Source organism: Lynx rufus, unplaced genomic scaffold (assembly GCF_022079265.1).
Source record: "Lynx rufus isolate CCGP_SWC_20201006 ecotype Redwood Valley unplaced genomic scaffold, mLynRuf1.p SCAF_8, whole genome shotgun sequence".
Lineage (NCBI taxonomy): Eukaryota > Metazoa > Chordata > Mammalia > Carnivora > Felidae > Lynx > Lynx rufus.
The window spans coordinates 7,984,748-8,008,355 of NW_025814896.1; the positions used below are offsets into that span (position 1 = coordinate 7,984,748).

Sequence of the window (23,608 nt, forward strand, 5' to 3'; positions counted from 1 at the left end):
TCCTCACATGGAAGAAGGAAGGAGGCAACTCCTTGGGGTCACTTTTATAAGAGCACTAATTCAAATCATGAGGGCTCTACCCTCATGAGCTAACCACCTCCCAAAGGCCCCATCTCCGAACATCATCACATTGGGGGCTAGGCTTCAACACATGAATTTTGGGGCAACATAAATATTCTACCATACGCTGGCAGATGCTGGATTGTAAAGTTACAGACAGGCTGAGGTTCTCAAGAGAAGGCTGAGGCATAACCACAACTTCTGGCCAGCTAGGAGATGAGGCCTTTAGAAAATCTTGTTAATTATAATGAAGAATGATAAAGAAAACAGTCAACCATGGTAGGGCATCTGGTCACCAGGGTCTGATGATCTGAAAGGTGGAGAGAAGACATCAGTGCCAGTTAAGGAAGGGAAAAAATGGAAAAGACTCTGCTTTTGTCCTATAGCTAAACCAAACCCCGCCTTGGGCATTCTGAGTTTCCTTTAAGGCAAGGCCTCTCAAGTGAAAATGAAGCAATCCATTTCTGTATCATTGTTCGCCATCTTGTTTTTAGGTAGACAATGGATACATGTGGAATAACTGGGACCTAATACATCTGGTCCAAAATGTCTGGACACCAGTAGCTTCTGGCGTTCCAGAAATTGTGAGATTGGCTCAAGATTATTTGCCAGCATTCAAAGGTATGCTATCAATGGCTTCAAGGATCTCTGCTCCTAACTAATAGATTTGCAACTCAACAACTCTTGCCTAAGGACAAAAACCATTATCCGAAATAGTGGAAATATCTGGCATATAGAACATAAATGGTGGGGGAAATTCCAGGTTCATAAAGAGGTTTCCTTCTGTTCTCCCTTATAGAAAATGTAGCCTGGGAATGAAGTTGACCTTGGAATACGGAACTCTGTAATGAGATGGTGAGGAAATGGAACACATGGAAAATGCTACTGTTGACTCCTTCCCTACTTATCCCAAAGTCTTGCTGTGTGCTTTTTCTTTCCTTATGTATGTACAGATGTGCCTATAAAGCATATGCTTTATTTCTCTAAATTGAGAAGGAATACAGCTTGCCCTATGGCTTTTCATTATTGGATAAACCAAGGTGTCAACATAGGCCCTTAATAAGATCTTGTAAAGTCATCACCTGTGGAGAATTTGCATTAAAAAGGGAAGATTATCCACTCTCCTTCACCTAACCAAATTTCTGTGCTAATGAATCTACTGGTTGCACATAAAATTTTAAATGGCAAGTAGACTCACTCCTGATAAAAGCTCACCAAAAAAGGAAAAGAATCTCAAGATAGAAAACTATTACAATTAAAATGCTCTATCATAACAATAAACATAATTCCTCTGTAGACAAGAATAGTATTTTCCTAACATGGAAATAACCAGCCCCTTGGGGAAAAAGAAGTTAACCATGCATTTTTTTTTTTACATATTTTCATGAAAAGAGAAAATACAGAAGCTGCCCACTAACAAGGGCCATGATGAACATTGCACTGTGGAGGGAAAGACAAGCCTAATTTATAAATCCAAGTATGCCTTGTATTTTCCTTCACTTGCTGCTTCTGAAGTATGTATTTTAATACACAATTACTATTTTTAGTGAGGAGACCTCACTACCACTATTTAAACTGCAGATCTGGGGGTTCTCGGGTGGCTCAGTTGGTTGAGCATCCAACTCTTGGTTTCGGCTCAGGTCGTGATCTCATAGTTTGTGAATTCGAGTCCTGCATCGGGCTCTGCACTGACAGTGTGGAGCCTGCTTGGGATTCTCTCCCTCTCTCTCTGCCCTTCCCCTGCTCACTCTCTCTCTCAAAATAAATAAATAAACTTAAAAAAAGTAAGAACGAACAAAAGATAAACTGCAAGTCTGAACTAAATTTAGTCATCAAGCTTAAAAAACTAATGAGTAGAACTTCCTCTTCCTTCACCAACCCATTTTCCAGGTTCCTCTCCTCCCTCCACATCACTGAATGAGGATCTAATCTGCATCAGGGCACTAGATGTGCTAAAAGCACAGAGACCTTGTCTTTACCCTAAAGGGGCTTCAACATTGGGAGTTGAGTTTACTATGCAAATCGAGCATTTACAAAAGAACTTGGTAAATTCTACAGTAGAGATTGGAAAACAACAACAAATAGTAGGAAACCAGAAGAGTAACTTTACATTAGTCAATTACTTTAAATTTTTTTTTTCAACGTTTATTTATTTTTGGGACAGAGAGAGACAGAGCACGAATGGGGGAGGGGCAGAGAGAGAGGGAGTCACAGAACCGGAAACAGGCTCCAGGCTCTGAGCCATCAGCCCAAGCCCGACGCGGGGCTCGAACTCACGGACCGCGAGATCGTGACCTGGCTGAAGTCGGACGCTTAACCGACTGCGCCACCCAGGCGCCCCAACGTTAGTCAATTACTTTAAACAATTAACAAGTAGATAGTAACCTAAAGATGTTTTGTCCTTGGGAAAAGCCTTATTTGCACCTTTGTTAAATAATCTCGACAAGTTTTCAGATTCAATGAACTCAAGTTTACCTACTTCTGAACAGATTTCTAGAAAGTTACAACAATCAAGTTTTACCTTATGGTAACACCTAAAATATGCAGCACGTTCATCAGAAAATTTCTCCAGTCTTTTTGGACCTTTGCTTGAAGCTTTCTTGAATACTAGCCAGCATCGCTGATATATCTGGAAGGAAATACAAAGACAGAGTTCAGCATCAGTGACTCAGATATCACTTACATTTGCATTTAAATGTTTTCTCTTTGATGTTTTCACCTGTAAAGTATTCATAAGCCGTAAGTGTGATGCTACTTTGGGAAAATAAAAATTTTAAACCCGAAATTGTTTCCACAACAGGTGTATTATGTCATTCATTTACTGGAATCAAATGAAAATGAGTATTTGAAAGCAAATTTCTTAACATTTCAATAACAGCATCAGTAGAAACATTTCAGGAAAAGTCCCAGAGATTAAAAATCTCAAATCAGCGCAAATAGCATAGGTATTCATGGCACATGCTCTCATTTCAAATGCAATTAAATATGGAACTCATAGGCCCAATATATGCTGAAGGTTTCACTGACAGTCCAACAGAAAGCCCTTATATGTCATATGACAATCCTCACAACTGATGGTCAGGAGTGGGCCAGACACTGGAGTAACTAATAAATGACTGATTAACACCAACCAGATTCTCCCTCAGAAAATCCAACCCAGAGGCTCAAAGATTACTCAGACTGAAGAGCAGTGTGAGTTAAGAGGTCAATACTCGTAGGTTACAAACTGAGGTTGGTGACCATGTTGGATCATGTGCCTAACAGGTAGGCAGTGGAACCTGGTCCAGAGAACTAGGTGATTTCTACTCCAGGCAGAAGAGACATTTTAGTTCTCTGTCATCTTTCTGCTGCTGACTTTGTGATCTAGCCCTTCCCTTGATTTTCTTAGAAATCATCTTCCCCACCGTCAACAGCACTCTTAATTGACAGAGGCTGAATAGAGTTCTGATTCTAGCAACCAAAGCTTCCCTGATTAAAATAACCAGTATATACTAAACGAGACACCAAAATATTAGTCATGCCAGAGAGAGGAAAGTGCAAAGAGCTAATGAGTATACGAACAACAACGTTCTCCGAAAGCAAAATAAAATGAGATGTTTTAACCTAAAAATTAATAAGGATTCATATTCATCGTAATATTCACTGATGGAAGAGATCTCAGTGGCACTCTTCTACTCTGCTGGTGACCTCTAAAGGCAATTTGACAACAGATATAAAGAACCTGAAGAGAGTAAGAATCTATCCTAACGAAAGAGCCCAAATGCAGGCCAACACTGAAGGAGGAATTCTGCATTCAAGTGCAGACAGGTGGGTAACTATTCAATCACAGTTATCTCCCTGATCCTTAAATCATCTTCTAAGTATGTACCATATTTAGGTGGTTTTGTATAGTCAACCCATAAATGAATTTTATGCACTATGAAGTTTAAGAACCTTGGAGCTAGTAAGAAGAAAAAAAGTCCACATAAAACATTTGGTCATTCAAACCACACTCCATTGAAAATGCCTTCTACTATTTTATTAGTAACTGGCAGATGGATGAAGAATTCAGGTTTGCTACTATTTATCCTCAATGCTGAAGATTCCATTTCTCTCTGCTCACTGGGTGAACTAAACATTCATTAATCATTTTGTTTGGTATGGTAAAAAGAAAATGAAATCCACTCCACTTTGAAGTTTTGCTCTGAACAGAGGGTAAGATGTGTGCCTCAGCCTGCTGAATGTATAATATAATCCTAGCATTATTATTTATAATAACAATAAATAGAAACCACTAACTCCTCAACAATAACGAAAGGCAAGGTTAATTATAGTACTTCTATTACATATAATAAGTATGGAGTACCTAATATTATATAAGATATAATATCGAGGTATGCATCTTTAAGATAACATAGTCATTATATTTAAAATGTCATAATATGAATAATACACATAATATATATAATACACTATGTGCCACCAATAATGTGTATGTTATCTATCTATAAGGATAACATAGGTATTTTATTTGAAACAAATTTCAGAAGGAATTTCCAATGACATGAGAAAGTGCATAAAAGTGGGGTTTTTTGGCTTGTTTTTGTTGTGTTTAATAAAAATTAATATTGCAAATTAAATGAAAGAGAACTGTTATTTCCTAAATATCCAGAGGTATCAGTAAAATAGTGCAATTACAATCAGTTATTGGCTTTCATCTTGCACAGTTACTGAACTTATCAAGAGATGTAAAAACATGGAGACAGAAGTGGAAAAGCAATTTAGTGGAGAAAGGTACACTTTCAAACAAATGGCACTGGAATAATTGAACATCCATAGGAATAAAAAAAAAAGTACACACACACACACACACAAACACCTTAACCTAAAACAATCACCTTAAACAAAAATAAACTCAAATGGACTTAAATATAAAACAAAACTATAAAACTTTAGGGGAAAAAAGTGTTTGGGATCATCATCTGGACAAAGAATTCTTAGACTGCATACCAAAAGCACAATCCATAAAAGAAAAGCTTGCCAATTTGTGCTTCCTCAAAACTTAAAATTTTTGCTCTGTGAAAAACTGTTAAGAGGATGAAAAGACAAGTTACAGAATGGGAGGAAATATTTGCAAACTGCATATCTGACAAAGGATTAGTATCTAGATATATAAAGAACTCTTAAAATTCAATAGTAAAGAATCAAACAATCCAATTACAAAACAGAAGTTAAAAAAAATGTTTATAAACATACATTTCACCACTAAGGAAGCACAGATGATGAAGAAGCACATGAAAAAATGTTCAATATCATTAGTCATCAGGTAAATGTAAATTAAAACCACAGTGAAATATCACTACACATCTCTCAGATTGGCTGAAATTAAAAAAAACGATAATACCACCAACCAAATGCTGAAAAGGATATGGAGAAATTAGGTGTCTCATACTTTCCTGGTGAGAATGTAGAATGATACAGGAACTTTGAAACACAGCTGGGCAGTTTCTTTAAAAACTAAACAAGGGGCGCCTGGGTGGCTCAGTCGGTTAAGCGGCCGACTTCAGCTTAGGTCATGATCTCACGGTCCATGAGTTCAAGTCCCGCGTCAGGCTCTGTGCTGACAGCTCAGAGCCTGGAGCCTGTTTCAGATTCTGTGTCTCCCTCTCTCTGACCCTCCCCCATTCATGCTCTGTCTCTCTCTGTCTCAAAAATAAATAAGCGTTAAAAAAAATTTAAAAAAAAAATAAAAAAAATAAAAAAATAAAAAATAAACAAGCAACATGACCCACCGTTGCTTTCTTAAGAATCCATCCCAGGGAAATGCAAACATCCCCGCCCTGCCCCCCCCCCCACCCCCCCACCCCCACGCACGCACACACACACAATTTGAACATAAATGTTCATAGTAGCTTGATCTGTATCAGCACAAAACTGGAAGCACCCATATATTCTTCAACGTGCTAATGTGGTACATCCATATCATGGAGCACTTCTTAGCTATAAAAACAATTTAACTAGCAATGTTGCAACAATTTGAATGAGTCTTCAGATAATGATGCTGAGCAGGTGGGGGGGCGGAGGGGAGTGAAATCCAAAAGGTTACGTACTGTCGGACCGCATTTATAGCATTTTTTAATGACAAAATGACAGAAATGGAAAACAGATCCATGATTGTCAGGGGTTGGGGACGGGAAGTAGCTTTGTCGACAAAAGGGGAACATAAGGGATCCCTGCAGCAATGGTATTGTCCTGCATCTTGACTGTGTTAATGTCAATATCTTGGCTATGATGTCGCATGATAGCTTTGAAGATGTTATCAATCAGTAAAATTGGGGAAAAGGTACAGGATCTTTGCGTAGTATTTCTTACAACTGGACGCAAATCTATAATTATCTCAAAATGAAACACTTAAAATTTTTTCAATGGAAAAACGTAGAGATATTTAAGCAAAATCTTAAAATGACAACCTAATCTAATAGCATTTATCTACATTTGCCAGTTTTCTTTCTGTTGCTATCTGACCACAGTCTAATCAATGGACTAAGGAACTTTAAGAAGCCAAGTTGTAAGAGCCATTGATTGGTAAGAGTTCAAACACAAAATCCTTTTCAGGGTAAAGATCCGCACCATGAAAATTAACATTTCCAGTGGTGTGGCTGACACATAGAAGTCTTACCAACATCTCACTCATGTCTGAAGAATGGATGAGACAACTGTCTCCCTTAAAATTTGGCCACCACCAGAAGACTGTAACTACAGTGGGGATAAATGTCACTCTGTCCAAATATAGGGTGTGGAAAACAGGCTGTTATTCTACTATTGGCAACCCCTTTCTTTTGTACGTACCTCTGAAGATGTTTTAGAAACTGAGCATGCCTTAGGCATGCAAGAAATACGTCCACTGTATCAAAACTGTTTTCACCAAGAAAGATACGTAAATACATTTCCTAATTATGCCTCAACTTTCACACTCACTCTTGAATGACTCCACTCCTAAGATTCTTTTATACTCGATCATCTTCTTCACAATTGTACCAGTAGTTTCCTGGCTTATGTCCAGAGGTTGTTGAATGGAAGCTAAAGACTCCTCAATTTCAGCATGCCGAAATCCCTCAGGGGATTTCTGTTTTTTCATTTTTTGTTTTTCTTCTGTTTTGTTAAGAAGTAAGGACAACGTTACGAATAACTGCAAAAATACTATTCTCTAAATTCACACGCAACTATTGGTTGGGGCATTGCCATTGGAATAGATTGCATCATGGTTCATGGGAGAGAAGGAAAATCTGAAGTTGGTTTATGAAAAGGAAGGTCGGGATGTTTGCGACATGCAAGCACATGGTACAAAACAAATGCAAAAGTTGAGAATAATCGTGCAATCAAGGCCATTTGCTAATCCGCTCTCCATCACACACCAGTGATTCTCAGAGCTGGTCCAGCATCACTCAAGATAATTGTTAATTATGTAGATTCCTAGACATTAGCCAAGGTCTACTGACTCAGAACCTCCTGGGGTGGGGCTAGACAAATTTGCTCTTTAACATGTTCCCCAGGTATTTTATTTGTAATTTGCAAACCAAGGCCATAAATATTCATAAAGGCTCAGACAACACAAAGCTTCCCACTTGGGATTGCCAACCAAGAGCTCTCCAACAAATGCTCCGCGATGAGGGCCTCGGAGATGTGTACTTTCCCACAAGTGGCGCCGAGGCCTTTGAAGTGGCCTCAGACAGCGGAGTGAGATGCTGTCTGGAGGAGAAGAGAGACACACAAGCAGAAACAATTCTGTTAAGCTTTGGTGAACTCTCAACTTCACCGCCAAACACTCTCAGTCCTAAGAGCCCTGGAAAAGCCCCTGGTACCTGAGGATTGAAAACTTACCCTGAATGGGGTGCCTGGGTGGCTCAGTCGGTTAAGCGTCCAACTTTGGCTCAGGTCACAGTCTCACGGTTCACGGGGTGGGACACTGCACTGTCCTCTCTCTCTCCCTCCTTTTCTGCCCCTTCCTTGCTTGTGCTCTCTCGCTCTCACTCTCACTCTCTCTTTCTCAAAATAAAGTAATAAACTTAAAAAAAAATTTAAAACCTAACCCTAAATATCTCAGCATTGTTTAAAGGGAATGGAATAGGCCTCACCGCACGTGGTAACGTGTGACTAGTTGGAGTAACACACAGACATTGTGAAAAAGATGACAATTTGAGAACAACCCCACGCAGGTTTCGTTTTTCCGTAAAATTAATTCATTCAACCATCTCCTTCATATTTTATATAACACATCTACTTACCATCTGTGGTACTTTTTTTACTTAACATTTTTCTTTCAACTGGTTTTTAACTAATTTTTTTTTTATTTAAAAGAGGAAACTTTTATCCCAACAATAATAGCTACGTGTAGTTCTCACTACCCATAAAGAGCAGATAAGCCTAACGATAAACACACTGTTAGAAAACCGGATGACGGAATAAGTCCCATGGTGAAGTATCTTGCCTCCTGTGCATCAAGGATTCATAATCTCAGCACTAGTGACATTTTAGGCAAGGTGATATTTTTTTAAGTTTATTTATTTATTTTGAGAGAGAGAGAGACAGCGCGAGTGGGGGAGGGGCAGAGAGAGAGAGAGAGGGAGACAGAGGATCCCAAGCAGGTTCTGCACTGCCAGCGTGGAGTCTGACGCAGGACTCGAACCCACAAAACCGTGAGATGGTGACCTGAGCCAAGACCAAGTGTCGGATGCTTAACCGACTGAGCCACCCAAGCGCCCCGGCAAGGTGACTTTTTATAGTGGGCTGGGGGTGGGGAATCCTACACACTTAGGATGTGGCTGTTTAGCAGCATCTCTGGCCTCTGTCAAACTTCCCCCATCCAGTTGGCAACCAAAATTATCTCCAGAAATTTCCAAATGTCCCCTGGGGAGCAAAGTCAGATCCACTCCTACAGATGAATGTACGCTGATCTATGATTGCACTCTTGAAAAATATGAGGCTTTGTGAATATCTTCCAAGTCCCGGATTTGGACCAGTTAATCCGCACAAGCCACTGCTGAACCTAAAAAGATAAGTACATCACACAGTTCTGACAACCTGGGTGGACAGACACGAGATTTAGCAGTTATGTGACAATTTCCTTAGTGTGCACTTGCTAGCTGTTGGTGGTGGTTTTAGGACACCTAATTTTCAGCCTTAATTGTCACCAGCCCATATATGATTTGTACTATTTTTTCCCCATTGTCTTTCCTTTCTTTAAAACTGGATATCTTTAATAATTGCTAAGCCCTGGTTTCAAATCTCTGACCCTTTTACCAGTTTCTTCCCCTAACAAAGAACAGTCTGGCAAATTCACCGAGATTTCCAGTGCCAAAAAGCAGCTGAAACAATTAAGAATTTGAGTTCCTAATTCTTTTTTTTTTTAATTTTTTTTTAACGTTTATTTATTTTTGAGACAAGGAGAGACAGCATGAACGGGGGAGGGTCAGAGAGAGAGGGAGACACAGAATCTGAAACAGGCTCCAGGCTCTGAGCTGTCAGCACAGAGCCTGACGTGGGGCTCGAACTCACGGATCGCGAGATCATGACCTGAGCCGAAGTCGGAGGCCTAACCGACTGAGCCACCCAGGCACCCCGAGTTCCTAATTCTATTAGCAGTCCAACACAATGAGTTGAACAACAGCGTCACAAATTAAACTTCTGGAGGATGCATGGACAGTTATAAAGGTAAGAGAAAGCAAATTTTGGTCACAACAGTTCTGTGAAATGGAAATTACATACTGCCTCCATGTATACTCAAGAAGCAGCAGAAGGCCTAAGTAAGATGTGACCATTTAGGTCTCTGTGGTCTATTCCAAGCGTTAACAAACTTTTTCTGTAAAGGGCCAGGGAGAGTAAATATTTTAGTCTTTGATGATCACAGATATTTGTTGGAGCTACCGAACTCTGTAATTATAGCATCAAAGTAGCCATAGGATATGTATAAGTGAATGGTGTGGATGTCTTCCAATAAAACTTTCTTTAAAAAGTCAGGAAGCAGGCCAGGCTGCAGTTTGCCAACCTCCATATTTCTCAACTGTTTAAGCTCATGTTACTTTTTGATGAACATTAAAATCTGTTTGACATGTCCCTGTTGAGTGAAAGAGAGGAGGGAATATACCCCAGGCGAGAATTTCTATATAATCCACATCTCCCCATCGGCCCAAATTTTACTTCCATAAAATTATGTTACAATGTTGACCTGATGCTTTTTCTACGCCCTCCACCACACTTCGTGTCCTGTCCACTGTCCAAGATTCGCTACTCTACAATGAATTCGGATGCTGTCCTGAAGAGAGCTCTCACGTGCACAGACACAGTGTCCCATCTCTAGCCTTGGCATATAGTTAGCTTTTGCCAATTATCTTTTCCTATGATGTCAAGGAACGCTTTGGGAAGAAAAGGTTGGTTTTCCATTTTGTCAACACCCCCTTTCTATAATCCTGTCGACTCTTCTCAAGCCCCACTCTTTACTCTCCAAGCCACATGCCAGCCTTCCTGATACCCGTAACTACGTGGCTTGCACCAAGTGGAAAATAAACTCCAAGCAGCCAGGAAAAAAAAAAATCTACCCCCAGCCATACAATGCTAAATTAGCCTCACTTCTCACATACTAACCCAATTTTTCCCTACTCTCCAAAACAAATCAAATACTCTGCTCATCCAGGATGTCAATATTAACACCTCAAACCAGCTAAACTTTCCCCCCCACGCATTGTAGTGTGCCGACCCCTTTTTGTGTGTTCTTTCAATTAACTGTCCCCGACAGCCCTTAGGAAGCTATACTAGAAAAAAGCCAAGATTTCAACCTTGGCTTGCCCGGCTCTGGAGAACGAGCGCCTAACCACTCCCCCGGGCATCTCCCAGAGAAGTTGGACTTCTAGAGAGGCACAAACTTATGCTGAGGGTCGAGCCGTCTGTAAGAAATTTACTTTCAAGCTTCTCACAATCTAAAAAGAGAAATTGAGTTGTAACCATATGTTCTTTCATCTGGATGATGACTTTATAGCTTAGCTATTTCACAGTGACATCTGCATTTGTGGTGTTAAGGTCCCCGGCACCAAGGGCTCATCTCCAGTGATAATTTTTCATGGAGTGTGTTTGCAGCTGGAATCTTAACATCCTAGTCTAGGATGCGAAGGTATCCTAGCAGTTTGTAAGAAGTGTTTGCTTTTAAAAGAATTCCACACGCTCTCTCCTTAAGTGTCTAAGTATTCGGCATCCTTGACTGAAGTCCAGAAATCCAAATGTGCAAAGTATTTCTAACTACATTAGAAGTATCTCAGTTTTTCTCGGCCTTCCCTGCCTTGCTAACCTCCAGCCTCTTGTTCTCAGTTAGTTATGGCTGCAGTAAATGAACATGTTGGCTAAGTGGCTTCCCGCTGGCATGTGCAGTCGCCTACCTGGGGCTAACCAGTCGCTTCTCCAGAAGCTTCTGTCCACTTTGGAGAAGCTCCAGTCGCTTCTCCTCCACTTTGGCCGATGACACACGGCCAGAGTAACCGGCTGCCCTCCTACAGTCTTGGGCTCCCCTTTGACTTCGAGGTCAAGGAAATGCCACTATCCAAGGACAGCTCGACAGTCATAGGAAGTGGTACCAGATAATGCAGTCTGGAGGTCGAGAGGAAGAGCCTTTAAATAAGACCAAACGGGGTGGGAATCAGCCAAGCAGACAATTCCCCTTCTGTCCCGTCTGCCAGCGTCTGCAAAATTCTTCCACCCCGAGAACTTTGACCCGGATGGTCTCCGAGACCCAGGAGGTTGCAACTTTCCAGTCCTACAAAGGACCCTATCATTATGGGATTTCAGAAGGTGACAGATGAAGTGTATAAAAGGAGTTCTTTCGCATCTTTCATAACTTGTAGGCTGCTACCTACAAGATAGCTTACTAAAAATAATGAGCTGGTTCAGAATTATGTATTTTATAAAGGGAAAAACATTTTAATGAGTAAACAACCTGATTCCGTGCCTATCATTTACATATACCTTTACTTGTAAGGAAAGAAATGCTAATTGGGAGAAGACTTCACGGTGGGTAGCAAGGTACATTTTAAATTCATTGCAAAGAGAAGTACCAGCAAAAACAGGATAATTAATCATAAAATAAAATTTGTACAAAGAGGATTAAAAATACTTAAAAAGCACCCACAGGCAATAAATTAGCTATGTCAATCCTTTGCTGATGGTGAGGTAAATTAGCACAATCTTTCTAGAGGCAGAATTATGCCTACCCTTTGACCTGGAAACATTATTTCCAGGAACTTTCCCCCTAAGGGAATAATTAAGGAAATATGCCAACATAGGGGAAAAAGGTTCTTCCACATAAAAACTGAAACACTCTGAATGTTCCAGGGGACTGATTTAATTCATTATGGTATATCTGTAAACTGGAAATTGCTATCATTAAAAATGATACTGTAACAGTACGTATACCATAGAAAATGCTATTAGTAAATTATTAAGTTTCAAAAGTAGGTTATTCCTGCTTTTTAATCTGTTGCTACTCCAGTATATATATATTCACTCAACAGATAGGGCCCAGGGGCTCAAGCAAGAAGATTGTGGGCTATACTTGACCCTTCCCCACTATTTCTCATTCTCTCTCTCTCTCTCTCTCTCTCTCTCACACACACACACACACACACACACACACACAATTATTGGGAAAAATGTCTGTTTTAATGGAAAACTGTGCATTCTACAACATACACACCACTAGGGTTATCTGCCTCTGATTCTGTGGGCGCTATTCTACATCTAAATTCGAGATAACTCATAGAAACGCAACATAATTCTAGTCCAGGAAGAGGCATCTGTCCCGTCCAGAATAGGTTCAACCGACTTCCCTCCCCCACTGCCAACAACCCTGATCTCACGCTGCCAGATATAGAAATGTGTGGGTTCTTCAGGTTACCCTTTAAACTACTCATAATATTCTGCATTATTCCTTCATTTAACTAATGAGTTAAAGCAGAATTTGTAACATGTTCACTCCTCACCTGGATGAGAGTCGTGATATTACCCGTTTTGGAAAGCCATCTTTGAACACAATCCAGCAGCCCGAGCCCTGCGTACTTTCCTTCTAGCAAAGCCCGGAATGTCCTCAGTGCTCTGCTGGGGACCGCCACCCTAAGCTAAGTCACCATCGTCCGAGTTCTGAGATTCCCTGCTTCCATTTTGGCTGCCCTTCATTCCGTTTCCTACACTGCTTCTGGGGTGATCTTTAAAACCCTAACCTGACCACATCGATCCACTGTTTAAAGCAGTCTGTGGCTGCCTGTTGCCTGTGGGTAAAAACCAAAGAAAGTCTTAAGACATTCCAGCACCCGCAAGACCCAGAGCCTCCCTACCGCATTGGCCTTATTTTGAGGCTTTGCTCCTTTATACAACCTTCACTTGTCAATATGCAGATATGCATATTTTAGTAAGCACCGAACAAGTAATATGTGACTTAAATAAATTCTCATGGAATCAATATCCGCCACAAATGTTCTCGTCACCAAGGAACCCCTCCGGTTGTCAGTACAAAGCCAGCCGGTGTCGGGGGAACCAACACTGAGAGAGTTATGTGCCCCTTGACTTCCCCCTCCAATTCTTCTCTGTTCTCCAGATCTACCAGGTGGGAGGGAGACGAGGAGTGAGGGAGAGGAAGAGGAAGATGAACAAAAGAACTGTCTGAAGAAGCCATAAGCACCTCAAATCATTTATGTGGCTTTTACTTATTTATTTTTTTTATCAATGCATGCTAACACTTATCGGAACCACTAAAAGAAAACTGAAGGATAAGTTTTCCAAACCGGTCTTAAAAGCCGTAATGAAAAGAGAAAGTAAGACAACACAGAAAAGGAGATCAAAAGGAGTAATACGGATAAAATAAAAAGCAGAAGGTAAGATAATGGAAATAAACACAAATACAGCAACCGTATATTTACTTTTATTTTTAACTAACCTTTTAGGCAAAAAAGCCAAACTATTCTAAAGAAATGCTGTGGGCGCCTGGGTGGCTCAGTCGGCTAAGCGTCCGACTTCAGCTCAGATCACGATCCCGCGGTTTGTGGGTTCGAGCCCCAAGTCTGTGCTGTCGTGCAGAGCCAGAGAGACTGCTTCGGATCCTGTAGCCCCCTCTCTCCCTGCCCTTCCCTGTGCTCTCTCTCTTTCGCTCTCAAAAAATTAAATAAAACATTTTTAAAAAAATCTTCTAAAAATGACAGAAAATCTTAGCTGCTCTATGGGCATCACTGGGTGCTGAAATCAATCATTAACTCATTGGACAAATATTTACTGGGCCCCTACCCCTGCCAGGCACTGACTGGGGGTTGCAGCTGTAAACAAATGGGAAAGGAACCACTGCCTTCACCCGGCTTACAGATCATGGATAAGACAACAGGATACATGCACATGTACACATGCGTCTTACAGGACACCAATCACATGTCATAAGGAATTACACACCCGGAAAAGTGGACAGAAATGGCCAGTGGTGAGCATTTTCAGGGGGATAATCAGGGGAATTCTCAGAGAAACTGTCACCTGAATGAACACCTAGAAGGGGCTGGAGGAGAAGAGGGAGTGAACTGAGCAGATACGTTTTGCCCGTTTCTCCAGGCCAAGGAAACAAGTGGCTGTTGAGCAGAGACACCCGCAGGCAGAAGGAAGAACAAGGGAGCCAGTGGAAGTCCAGACAATTCCGGGACGGTGGCGGTGAGAGTAGGTCGGACAGTATAGGTCCCGTGATCTTCTGGGAAAGACTTTGGCTTTGTCCCCTGAATGATGAGAAGTGGGACGGGAAGGGATATGACCTGAGGTACGGTAAACAGACTGCAGGGGTCTGAAGGCAGAAGCAGGGAAACCACTTCGGGGCTGTCACCCAGTAAGCCATGCAGAAGGGGGTGGGGACCGGGGCCAGGATGGAAGTGAGGAAGGCAGGAGAAGTGGTCAGAATCAGGTCTGGATCTATTTGGAAAGCAGAAACAGCGAGATTCACAGACGGCACTGGGTGTGGGGACAGGAAGGCAAGAGTCGAGGACGATTCCAAGATTTTTAGTTTGAGCAAGCGGGAGTACGGGGCTCCCCCGACCGAGCTCAACAAGCCTGCAAGGCCACCAGGGTTTGTAGAGACGATGTGGAATTTGATGATGCAGTGAGTTTGTTATGCCTGTTCAACATCTAGTCTTATATAAGCATTACATGATCAAACATAACGAATAGGAAGTTATGTATACATTGTAGATATGAGCCTTTATAGACAAGATTTTATTCTATTTTTAAATGAAAAATACCATCTTTCCCATAGGGCTGCTCTCAGAACTGAATAAATCAGTGCATTTATTTTTGAAAGAGAGAGCATTAGTGGGGGAGAGGGACAGGGGATCTGAAGAAGCAGGCTCCGCGCTAATAGCACAAGCCGGATGCAGGGCTTGAACTCACAAACCACGAGACCGTGACCTGAGCTTGGCTCAGTCTGACCCTCAGCCAACTGAGCTACCCAGGTGGCACCCCGAACTAGTGCATTTAAAGTGTTTCCATTGCTTGGGGAGCCCTCTAGAGCAGTCAGTGGCTCACTATATCTAGGTCTGCATGCAAACAAGGACAACACACATTTTGGTTCTTCATTTACTCATTAATTTTGCAATTATTGGGGCGCCTGGGTGGCTCAGTCGGTTGAGCCTCTGACATCGGCTCAGGTCATGATCTCATGGTTTGTGAGTTCGAGCCCCGCGTTGGGCTTTGTGCTGACAGGTCAGAGCCTGGAGTCTCCCTCTTTCTCTGCCCTCTCCTGTTTGCACTCTGTCTCTCTCCCTCTCTCCCAAAAATAAAAACAAAATTGGTGATTATTAACTGAGCATGTACTACATGCTAGGCCCTATCGCAACACTGAAGAAATGGCAGTGCACAGAGCACAGTCCACAAAGCATACTTTGTAGTGTGAAGAGACAGATCATTGGGTCTCCCAGCCCACAGCACAATGCCTGGCACGTGGTGATAATGATCATGGACAACGTTTATGGAACAAAGTCATTTGGTAGCACGTACCCACTAAGCATTTGGTGGAGTTAAAAAAGAAATGATCTCATTGTGGCTTCCAAAGCCAGTTCCAGAGCAGTCTTCGAGTGATCGCCAAACCCAAATCACCAACACTAAGTTCCAGTTTCATAGCCTGGTCCTACAGAATCCAACCGCGGCCACCTGGTTAGACCTCACCTCCCACCACTTCCTGCTTCACTCATGACACGCCCCCAAAATGTTACATGCCCTTCTGACAAAGGACAGGAGAACCTGCCACAACTTTCTTCCCCTTGCTGTTCACCTGGCTGCCTCCTTTCAACCTTCAGGTCTTCGGTGAAATGTCTCTGTCACTTAACTATTACTGCAGAAGACTCACAACAGAGCTTAGCAGCTTCAAACGATAACCATGAATCATTCCTTATGGATACAATGGCCGATGTGACCTGGCTTTGTCTGTTCATCATGGATGGTCTCATTCACACACGAGCAGTCAAGTCTCGGATTTTCTTGACTTTGCGAGGGGTGACTCAGCTCCGTACCATGTGGTTCTTGGATTCTCCAAACGGTAGGCTGGGGCTTATTCTCCCGGAGCAAGCAAAAAGTCCAAGAGAAAGGGCAGAAAAATGTAAAAGCTTCTCATTTTTAATCCATGTCTTTATCTGGAGATAACAGTAGAGTCACATTCCGTGGCAGCAGATACTAGAGAAATCCTCTATGTTTCTGATCAGTTTCCCCCACAGGTAACATCTTGGGAACGTTTAGTACTGTATCACAGCCAGGATGTTGACACTGATACAGTCCAGGCACAGAACATTTCCTTCTTTGATGGCCACACCTACTTCCTTCCTGTACGACCTCCTCCTCAAGCCTCATCTAATCCGCTCGCCATCTCTACGTGTTGGCATCGCAAGAATGTTCTACAAATTCAGTCATTCAGCGTGTATCCTTTTGGGTTGGGCTTCTTTTACTCCGCATGCTTCTCTGAAGATTCATCTAGGTGGTAATATTCCACAGTATTGACGTACCACAGCTGGTTGAGCCATTTAGTCAATGGCTTCCTCTTTTGAGGAAGAGCTGGGTCTTTTTTAGCCTCGGGGTCTTTCTAAGAAAGCTGCTATAAACACACACACAGAGTTCTGAGGGAAGGGAAGTCGGCATTTCTTTGGGATAAACCTTATCACCCTTTACTCACGTTGACTTCTCTGGCTTATAATTATCTAAAAAAAAAAAAAAAAAAAAAACTCTATGTACATCGAGAACTACACCAGAGCAGTGTTATAATTTTGGCTTCAATCATAAAATATGATTTAGGAAACAAGAGGGGAAGGAAAGCCTACCATATTCACCCACATGTTTGCGTACCGAGTTCCTTCTTCTTTCCCAATGTTCCACCATTTCTTCTCTTATCCTTTCCTCTCTGTTTAGAAATCTTCCTTTAATTATTTTAGAGTAGATATGCTGGTGACAAATTCTCTTAGTCTCCCTTCATCTGAGAAGGTTTTGTTTCCCCTTCATTCTTGAAGGATACTTCGTAGGTGTAAGTTTCTGAGTTGATGGCTCTTTCTTCAGCATTTGACAAGTGAACGTCCTTGTGCCATATTTCCTGTCAGCCATGATTTCTTTTGAGTACTTTTTTGGTCCTACCTTCTTTCTCCTCTCCTGGGCTCAGATGCCACGACTGTTAGATCTTTTGTAGTATTTCCACGGGTTCCTGAAACTGTGAATTTTTTTTTCACAGTTGTTCAAACTGGGGAATTCCTATTGTTCTATCTTTCCTCTCTCCCCTCCATAGTGCTGTTGAGCCCATCCAGCAGATACTTTAATTACTGCATCTTCTGTTCTAAAATTTCTACTTGGTTCTCCTCTCTATCTTATTTCTTTTGGGGAAGCTCTTTACTGAGACATTGTATTATTTTGTGTGTGTGTTTCAAGCATGTTTGTAATTACTCATTGGAGAATTTTCATTACGGTTCTTTAAATATCGTTGCCACATAAACCTAGCATGCCTGTCATCTCAGTGTCGACAACTACGCTTTGAAGTCTTCTTCATTCTTGGTACGCCACGTACGTGTTGTTGTGGCAATGTGGACGTTTTGGGTGTTTTAAGTTTCTGGATCTTAATTAAACCTTCTATTTTAGCTGGCTTCCTCCAACCCCACTCTGATACGGGAAGGGGTGGGAGGTAGAATGTGCTTCCTTGTTACTGCTGTAGAAACCCAGCTTCCCTATTTGGGGTTGTTGATGCCTGAAGGGGCCCTTCATTACACTTGGGTCGGTGAGAGTTCTGTGTCCTCACACGATCTTCACGGACACTGCACCGGGAGTGGTCTCATTACTACTGGACGACAGTCAAAGTCCTGACTCTCTCACGGGCCTCCACTGACACCACGATGGGGGTGCGGGGGGTACTAATTACCGACGGATGGGGAAGAAGTCCTGGCTCCCGACTTGGCCTTCACAGATACCACCTCATAGAGCCCCATGTTACAGCTGAAGGGGATCGCAATATATGACTTTAAAATACGCCACTTTGGCATAGGATTATTTTGAGCGGAAGGCAAGTGGAAAACAATAGAGACAGGAAAAGCTGTCTGCCCTACCTCTTTCTGCCTAAGAGCAAGGCGTAAATTTCCCTTTAAAGGTGACATAAACCTGTATTTTAAAGGTGTTTCTGCATCTTGTCCCAGGAAGACCAGACGGCACTGAGATGAGTCTGAGATGAGTCAAACCTTACTACACAGCCCTAATCTACTCTACGTTTCCTAGTCACCTCTCCCCAAATTGTTACTCTCTGTTAAAACGGCATATAAGACTCCAGACTAACCACTTCTTTGGATCTTTGCTTTTTCTGTGAAGTCCCCATGCATGTAAAAATAGCAATGACATTGGTATGTCTTTTCTCCCATAAGTCTTTTGTCAGCTTAATTCACAGTTCTCAAGTACCACACTTAAGAGGGTATAAGAAAAGTTTGTACTCCTCTACCCAGTGTCACAAGGGCTTAAGTCTAGGATCCTTACTTAGCCTTTGCTGACACGGCTTGGCAAGTGGCCACAGTCTATTCCGTGGTGTCTGCCTAACATAGAGTAGTTATTTTCTAAAGGTTTTCTGCATTGCTAGGCTGCCTCATTTTCTGATCCTTTGGCCAGAAAAGAAAGGTTTTGCGTTGGGGCATTTTTGCTTCGCCTGTATCTATGGGCATTTCTGGGTTACTGGCGAGCTATGCCAGCTCCAAGTCTGGCAAGAAGAAAACCCAGGAAACTCACCGCGGTGCTGCTCTCGCGTCCTGAGGTCCCAGCCTGTCTGGCTTTCTCCATCTTTCAGGTCCTTAGGTTTGATTGACACGTAATGTCCAGGGGGTTTAGTGGTACTTAGCAGGAGAAGAGGAAATGGCATGTGTGTTCACCTGTCCCAGAGCAGAAGGTAAATGCTTTTTACAGCCTCTGTATAAAATGCTTTAAATAAGCCTCTGCTCATGTCGAGTTTGCTAATATTTCATCTCATGTGGTCAAAGAGGACAGACGGGACAATAAAGGTTCAGAGTAAAGGTCAGGGGAACAACTGAGACCATCGGTGCACACACAATCGACCAGAACATCACCTCCTCAGAGCCACCTTCCCACCACCCAAATCTACAGCATGCCCCCCCCCGCCCCGTCCCTCTCGCACACTCACTTCAAATCAGTATCTGAAATAATCCCCCTCATTGATCTGTCTGCATATTTACGGTCTGCCTTCCTCCCTGGAATGTAAGAAAAAAAATCATATTTTCTATTAATTACTTTGAATCCTCAGGGCCTAGAGGAGCATTGGGTTCTCATTTCTTTATTTTGAATGACTGAGTGAATAAATGAATGGGGAAAAGCCACACTCAGAACTCAAAGAGATTTCCAGAATTTCATAATGGACCTGACATTTCCAGACAAGCCTTAACATCTATATGCAAGCGACCGGTAAAAAAAAAAAAAAAAAAAAAGCCCAAGTTATTTAGCATACAAACATGAAAACGATATCGAGAGGCAGTCTTTTAAAAGAAACAATGACAAAATCATATTCTTTCCTAAAACTGTGCATTCCACAAAATGTTACCTTGTATGCCATGGAGAAACACTCTAGTGGTTACCTGTCACATCAGTGTTCTCAAACATCAAGGGTTTTGTCCTAAAACCACAGAACCCCAAGACGGTTCTATTTCCCTTACAGACTAAAGCAAATACATTCCTATAATTAGAAACAGGCTCTAACCAAACTGGAAAAAGATCTATCCACTATGGAAAAAAAAAAAAAGTAGGGGTTTTCACTAAAAAATGCCTATTATGAAGTGAAGTTACTGTAATGATTTTCAGAAGGAAACATCGCGGCAACACTCACTCCTCCACATTATTGGGACAACAGTGAGTAGAAGTCATTCTGTGAGAGGGATGAGTACAGAAAATTAGAGTGTCACGCTCAAAGAAAGGAAGGGAAATGAATTCCATGGTTGAGAAGGCACTCTTAAAAAAAAAAAACAAAAAAAAAAACCCACAAGGAACAGATGTTGCCAGAAAAGGGCAGAATGGTGAGGAGTGATAGTCATGTGGTAAAAAATTCTGAGCCTAGAATTCAACAGAAGGAACCCTTGGTGGCCAGGGAGAAATTGGTTATAGATTTTCATGGGCAATTTACAACAAAAAAACAGAGTTTCAAAACTATTCTTGATGTGAAAAGATGTGAAACTGACAGCATCTGCAAAGTTGGTTGGTTTGACTGGGTTTTTGTTTTTGAGTTTTGGTGTTGGTTTTTTGGGGTTTTTTTTTTTGTTTGTTTGGTTGGTTTTGGTTTTGGTTTGGTTTACGCATGAGTGGTATTAAACACTGCCAACACATCATCTGTGACACATTATCCCCCTCAACTTCGATGAGTGCTGGCTTCATGTAGGGCACCTAACTATTTTACAAGAACTTTATCGTGTGCCACTCACACTGTGTGAGCTAGGACCTACTAACGTTCCCTTTATATGGGTGAAAACTCTAAGTCTCAGAGACTTAATATGAATATTAATATATTACGTGTCATACTAAGACTTCCATTTATTATGGAGTCAACACTTGAAATCAGGTCTGTCCACCTCCCAGACCATGATTTACACTCTGACCTCAAATCCCCAACATCTGAACAAAACAAAAATTCCGAACCGTCCATTTTTTATAACTGGTAGTCCCACCATACCGGCCATTTTCTTTGTGGAGTCATTCTTCAGGGAATGAAGTTACTCTTGACAATAATGTAACACTTAACTAAGTCGTTATCAGAATAGCAAAAACCGAGATGATTATCAAAGAAGTCGTTATATGTAATGCAGTTGCTGTCCAAACACAATGCTGCTTAAAAACAGCATCGGAGGGACTTACTGTCTCTAAAATTATAAAACTCAATAAAAAATATAATTTACATCTTTTGGGGTGCTTGGGTGGCTCAGTCAGTCGAGCATCCAACTCTTGATTTCAGCTCGGGTGTTGATTCCGTGGTTGTAGGACTGACCCCCCTTGTCAGGCTCTGCACTGAGTGTGGAGCCTGCTTAAGATTCTCTCTCTCTCTCTGTCTCTCTCTCTCTGCCTTTTCCCCAAGCTTGCACACGAACACTCTCCTTCTCTCTCAGGAAAAAAAAAAAATCATATATATATATACATATATATACACACACACACACACACACACAATTTTCATCTTTTAATTTTGACCTTTCTTTAGAAAAAATAACAATTTATCTTGAGGAATAAATCAAATAATAAATAATGATCAAAAATAAAAATATTGTTTGTTATATCACAAATTTAATATGAAGAGAGGTACAACTGACGCTGTAAAAATAGAAAGCCTGGTATAAATCAAGGTGAATAAAAATACCATCAGCTTGACTTTGAGCAAATACCCTTTTGAGCTTAAGGGTTTCCGTCTGTTAAACAGTGATACTAGCACTTACTGCACAGGTTTGTATAAGTTCAATAAACATTATTATTACTTTGCTCTTTATATGTTCTTTTCCTAATTTTGTGTTTTATTATTTTATTACCACCATTCATATTAATTTAATTGTAACAGGTTAGAAAACGATGTTTAAATCTCTGATTATTACAATTCTGTGAAATGGCCTTTTACTATATATCACCCAGATTTTAAAAAGTATCTATATCTAGGGGCACATGAGTGGCTCAATCAGCTAAGTATCTGACTCTCGGTTTAGGCTCAGGTCATGATCTCGCCATTTCCGTGGGTTCGAGCCCCACATAGGGCTCTGTGCCGACAGCACGGAGCCTGCTTGGGATTCTCTCTCTCTGCTCCTATCCCCACCCACTGCTCATATTCTCTCTCTCTCTCTCTCTCTTTCTCTGTCTCTCTCCCTCTCAAAATAAATAAAGTGTAAAATATCTATAGATCAGTGGTTCTCAACCGGGGACAAGGATTGCCCTCCAGGGGACACTTGACAACGTCTGGGGCATACTTACTTGTCACACCTGGGGAGGCGTTACCAGTACCTTGTGGGCAGAGGCTGTTAAACATCCTCCAGTGCATAGGATAGGTCCCTATGACAAATAATTATCTCACCCAACATGTCAACAGTGTCCAAGTTGAGAAAAAGATGACATCAGCTAAAGAAAAGCATTCTCAAAACCGAAGCCTGTATCCCAGATTTAAGAGGATGAATTGATCAAAATCAGGTCTGTTTGATAAGGCAACATACATACCCAAAGAATTTTAAAATGCAGTGAAAACAAGTATTTGTCACGTTGGAAACCAAGCATCACAATGACCAAACATTCCTGCTGTTCGTGTGATAGGATACTTTGGAGCCAGGTAGACACAGATCCCAACAAGCTGAGACGTGCCCGTAGTCCCAGGGCGAGACATTCAAAAACTTCCAAGTATTTTCGAAGTCAGGTGGCGGCAATTAGTTCTGGAAATTGAGAAAATGTCACCCAGACTTCAGTCCCCCAAGTCTGCTGGCATCTTGCCTAAATGTGAGCCTGGCGAGAAAAGTCACCGGCAACCGCGACAAGGAAAACAAGAGAAAAAAAGTGGCACAGTCAGGATTAATCGGCAGGAAAAGAAACACAACTGAGGCTGTGGACAGCAACGGTCCCGGCACCGAAGTCTCAAGGGAGCACATGACGTCGACGTTTTCTGCCAAGAGAGGTATATCCCCACCTGCAGCCTTCCCCACCGCTAGGCTCCCTTCTTTGCTGGAACCGTCCCCCCTTCTTTCTCACACCCGGGGTCACGCCTCCATGGGGAACAAGGTTCCCATTTCACACCCTTCAAACTGGCTTATCCGCCCTAGGTCACGTCACCTCCTCTAGGAAACCTTCGTCACACCCAGGCCAATATCCACACAGACCACACACAGAAGCATGTATGACAGAAGTCAGGAGCGCAGCCTCCAAAACCAACTTGCCTAGGCTCCGATGTTGATTCCAAAATGTACACACTGTGTGGCCTGGGGCAAGTGATCAACCTCTCTGAACTTCATGCAGTAACTAGAATAGTACCTCCCTCATTGGGCTT

At 41.8% G+C, this 23,608-nt stretch overlaps 1 protein-coding gene across 2 annotated transcripts in view; it reads right to left on the bottom strand.

The window, feature by feature from the left end:
- Positions 1–23,608, bottom strand: part of DOK5 (docking protein 5) — a 152,841-nt gene that overhangs the window by 78,652 nt on the left and 50,581 nt on the right. For both annotated transcript variants that reach the window (XM_047069327.1, XM_047069326.1), the window contains one exon: positions 2,582–2,689. In XM_047069327.1, the coding sequence (XP_046925283.1) occupies positions 2,582–2,689 (108 nt within the window). The remainder of the gene's footprint in view (positions 1–2,581; positions 2,690–23,608) is intronic.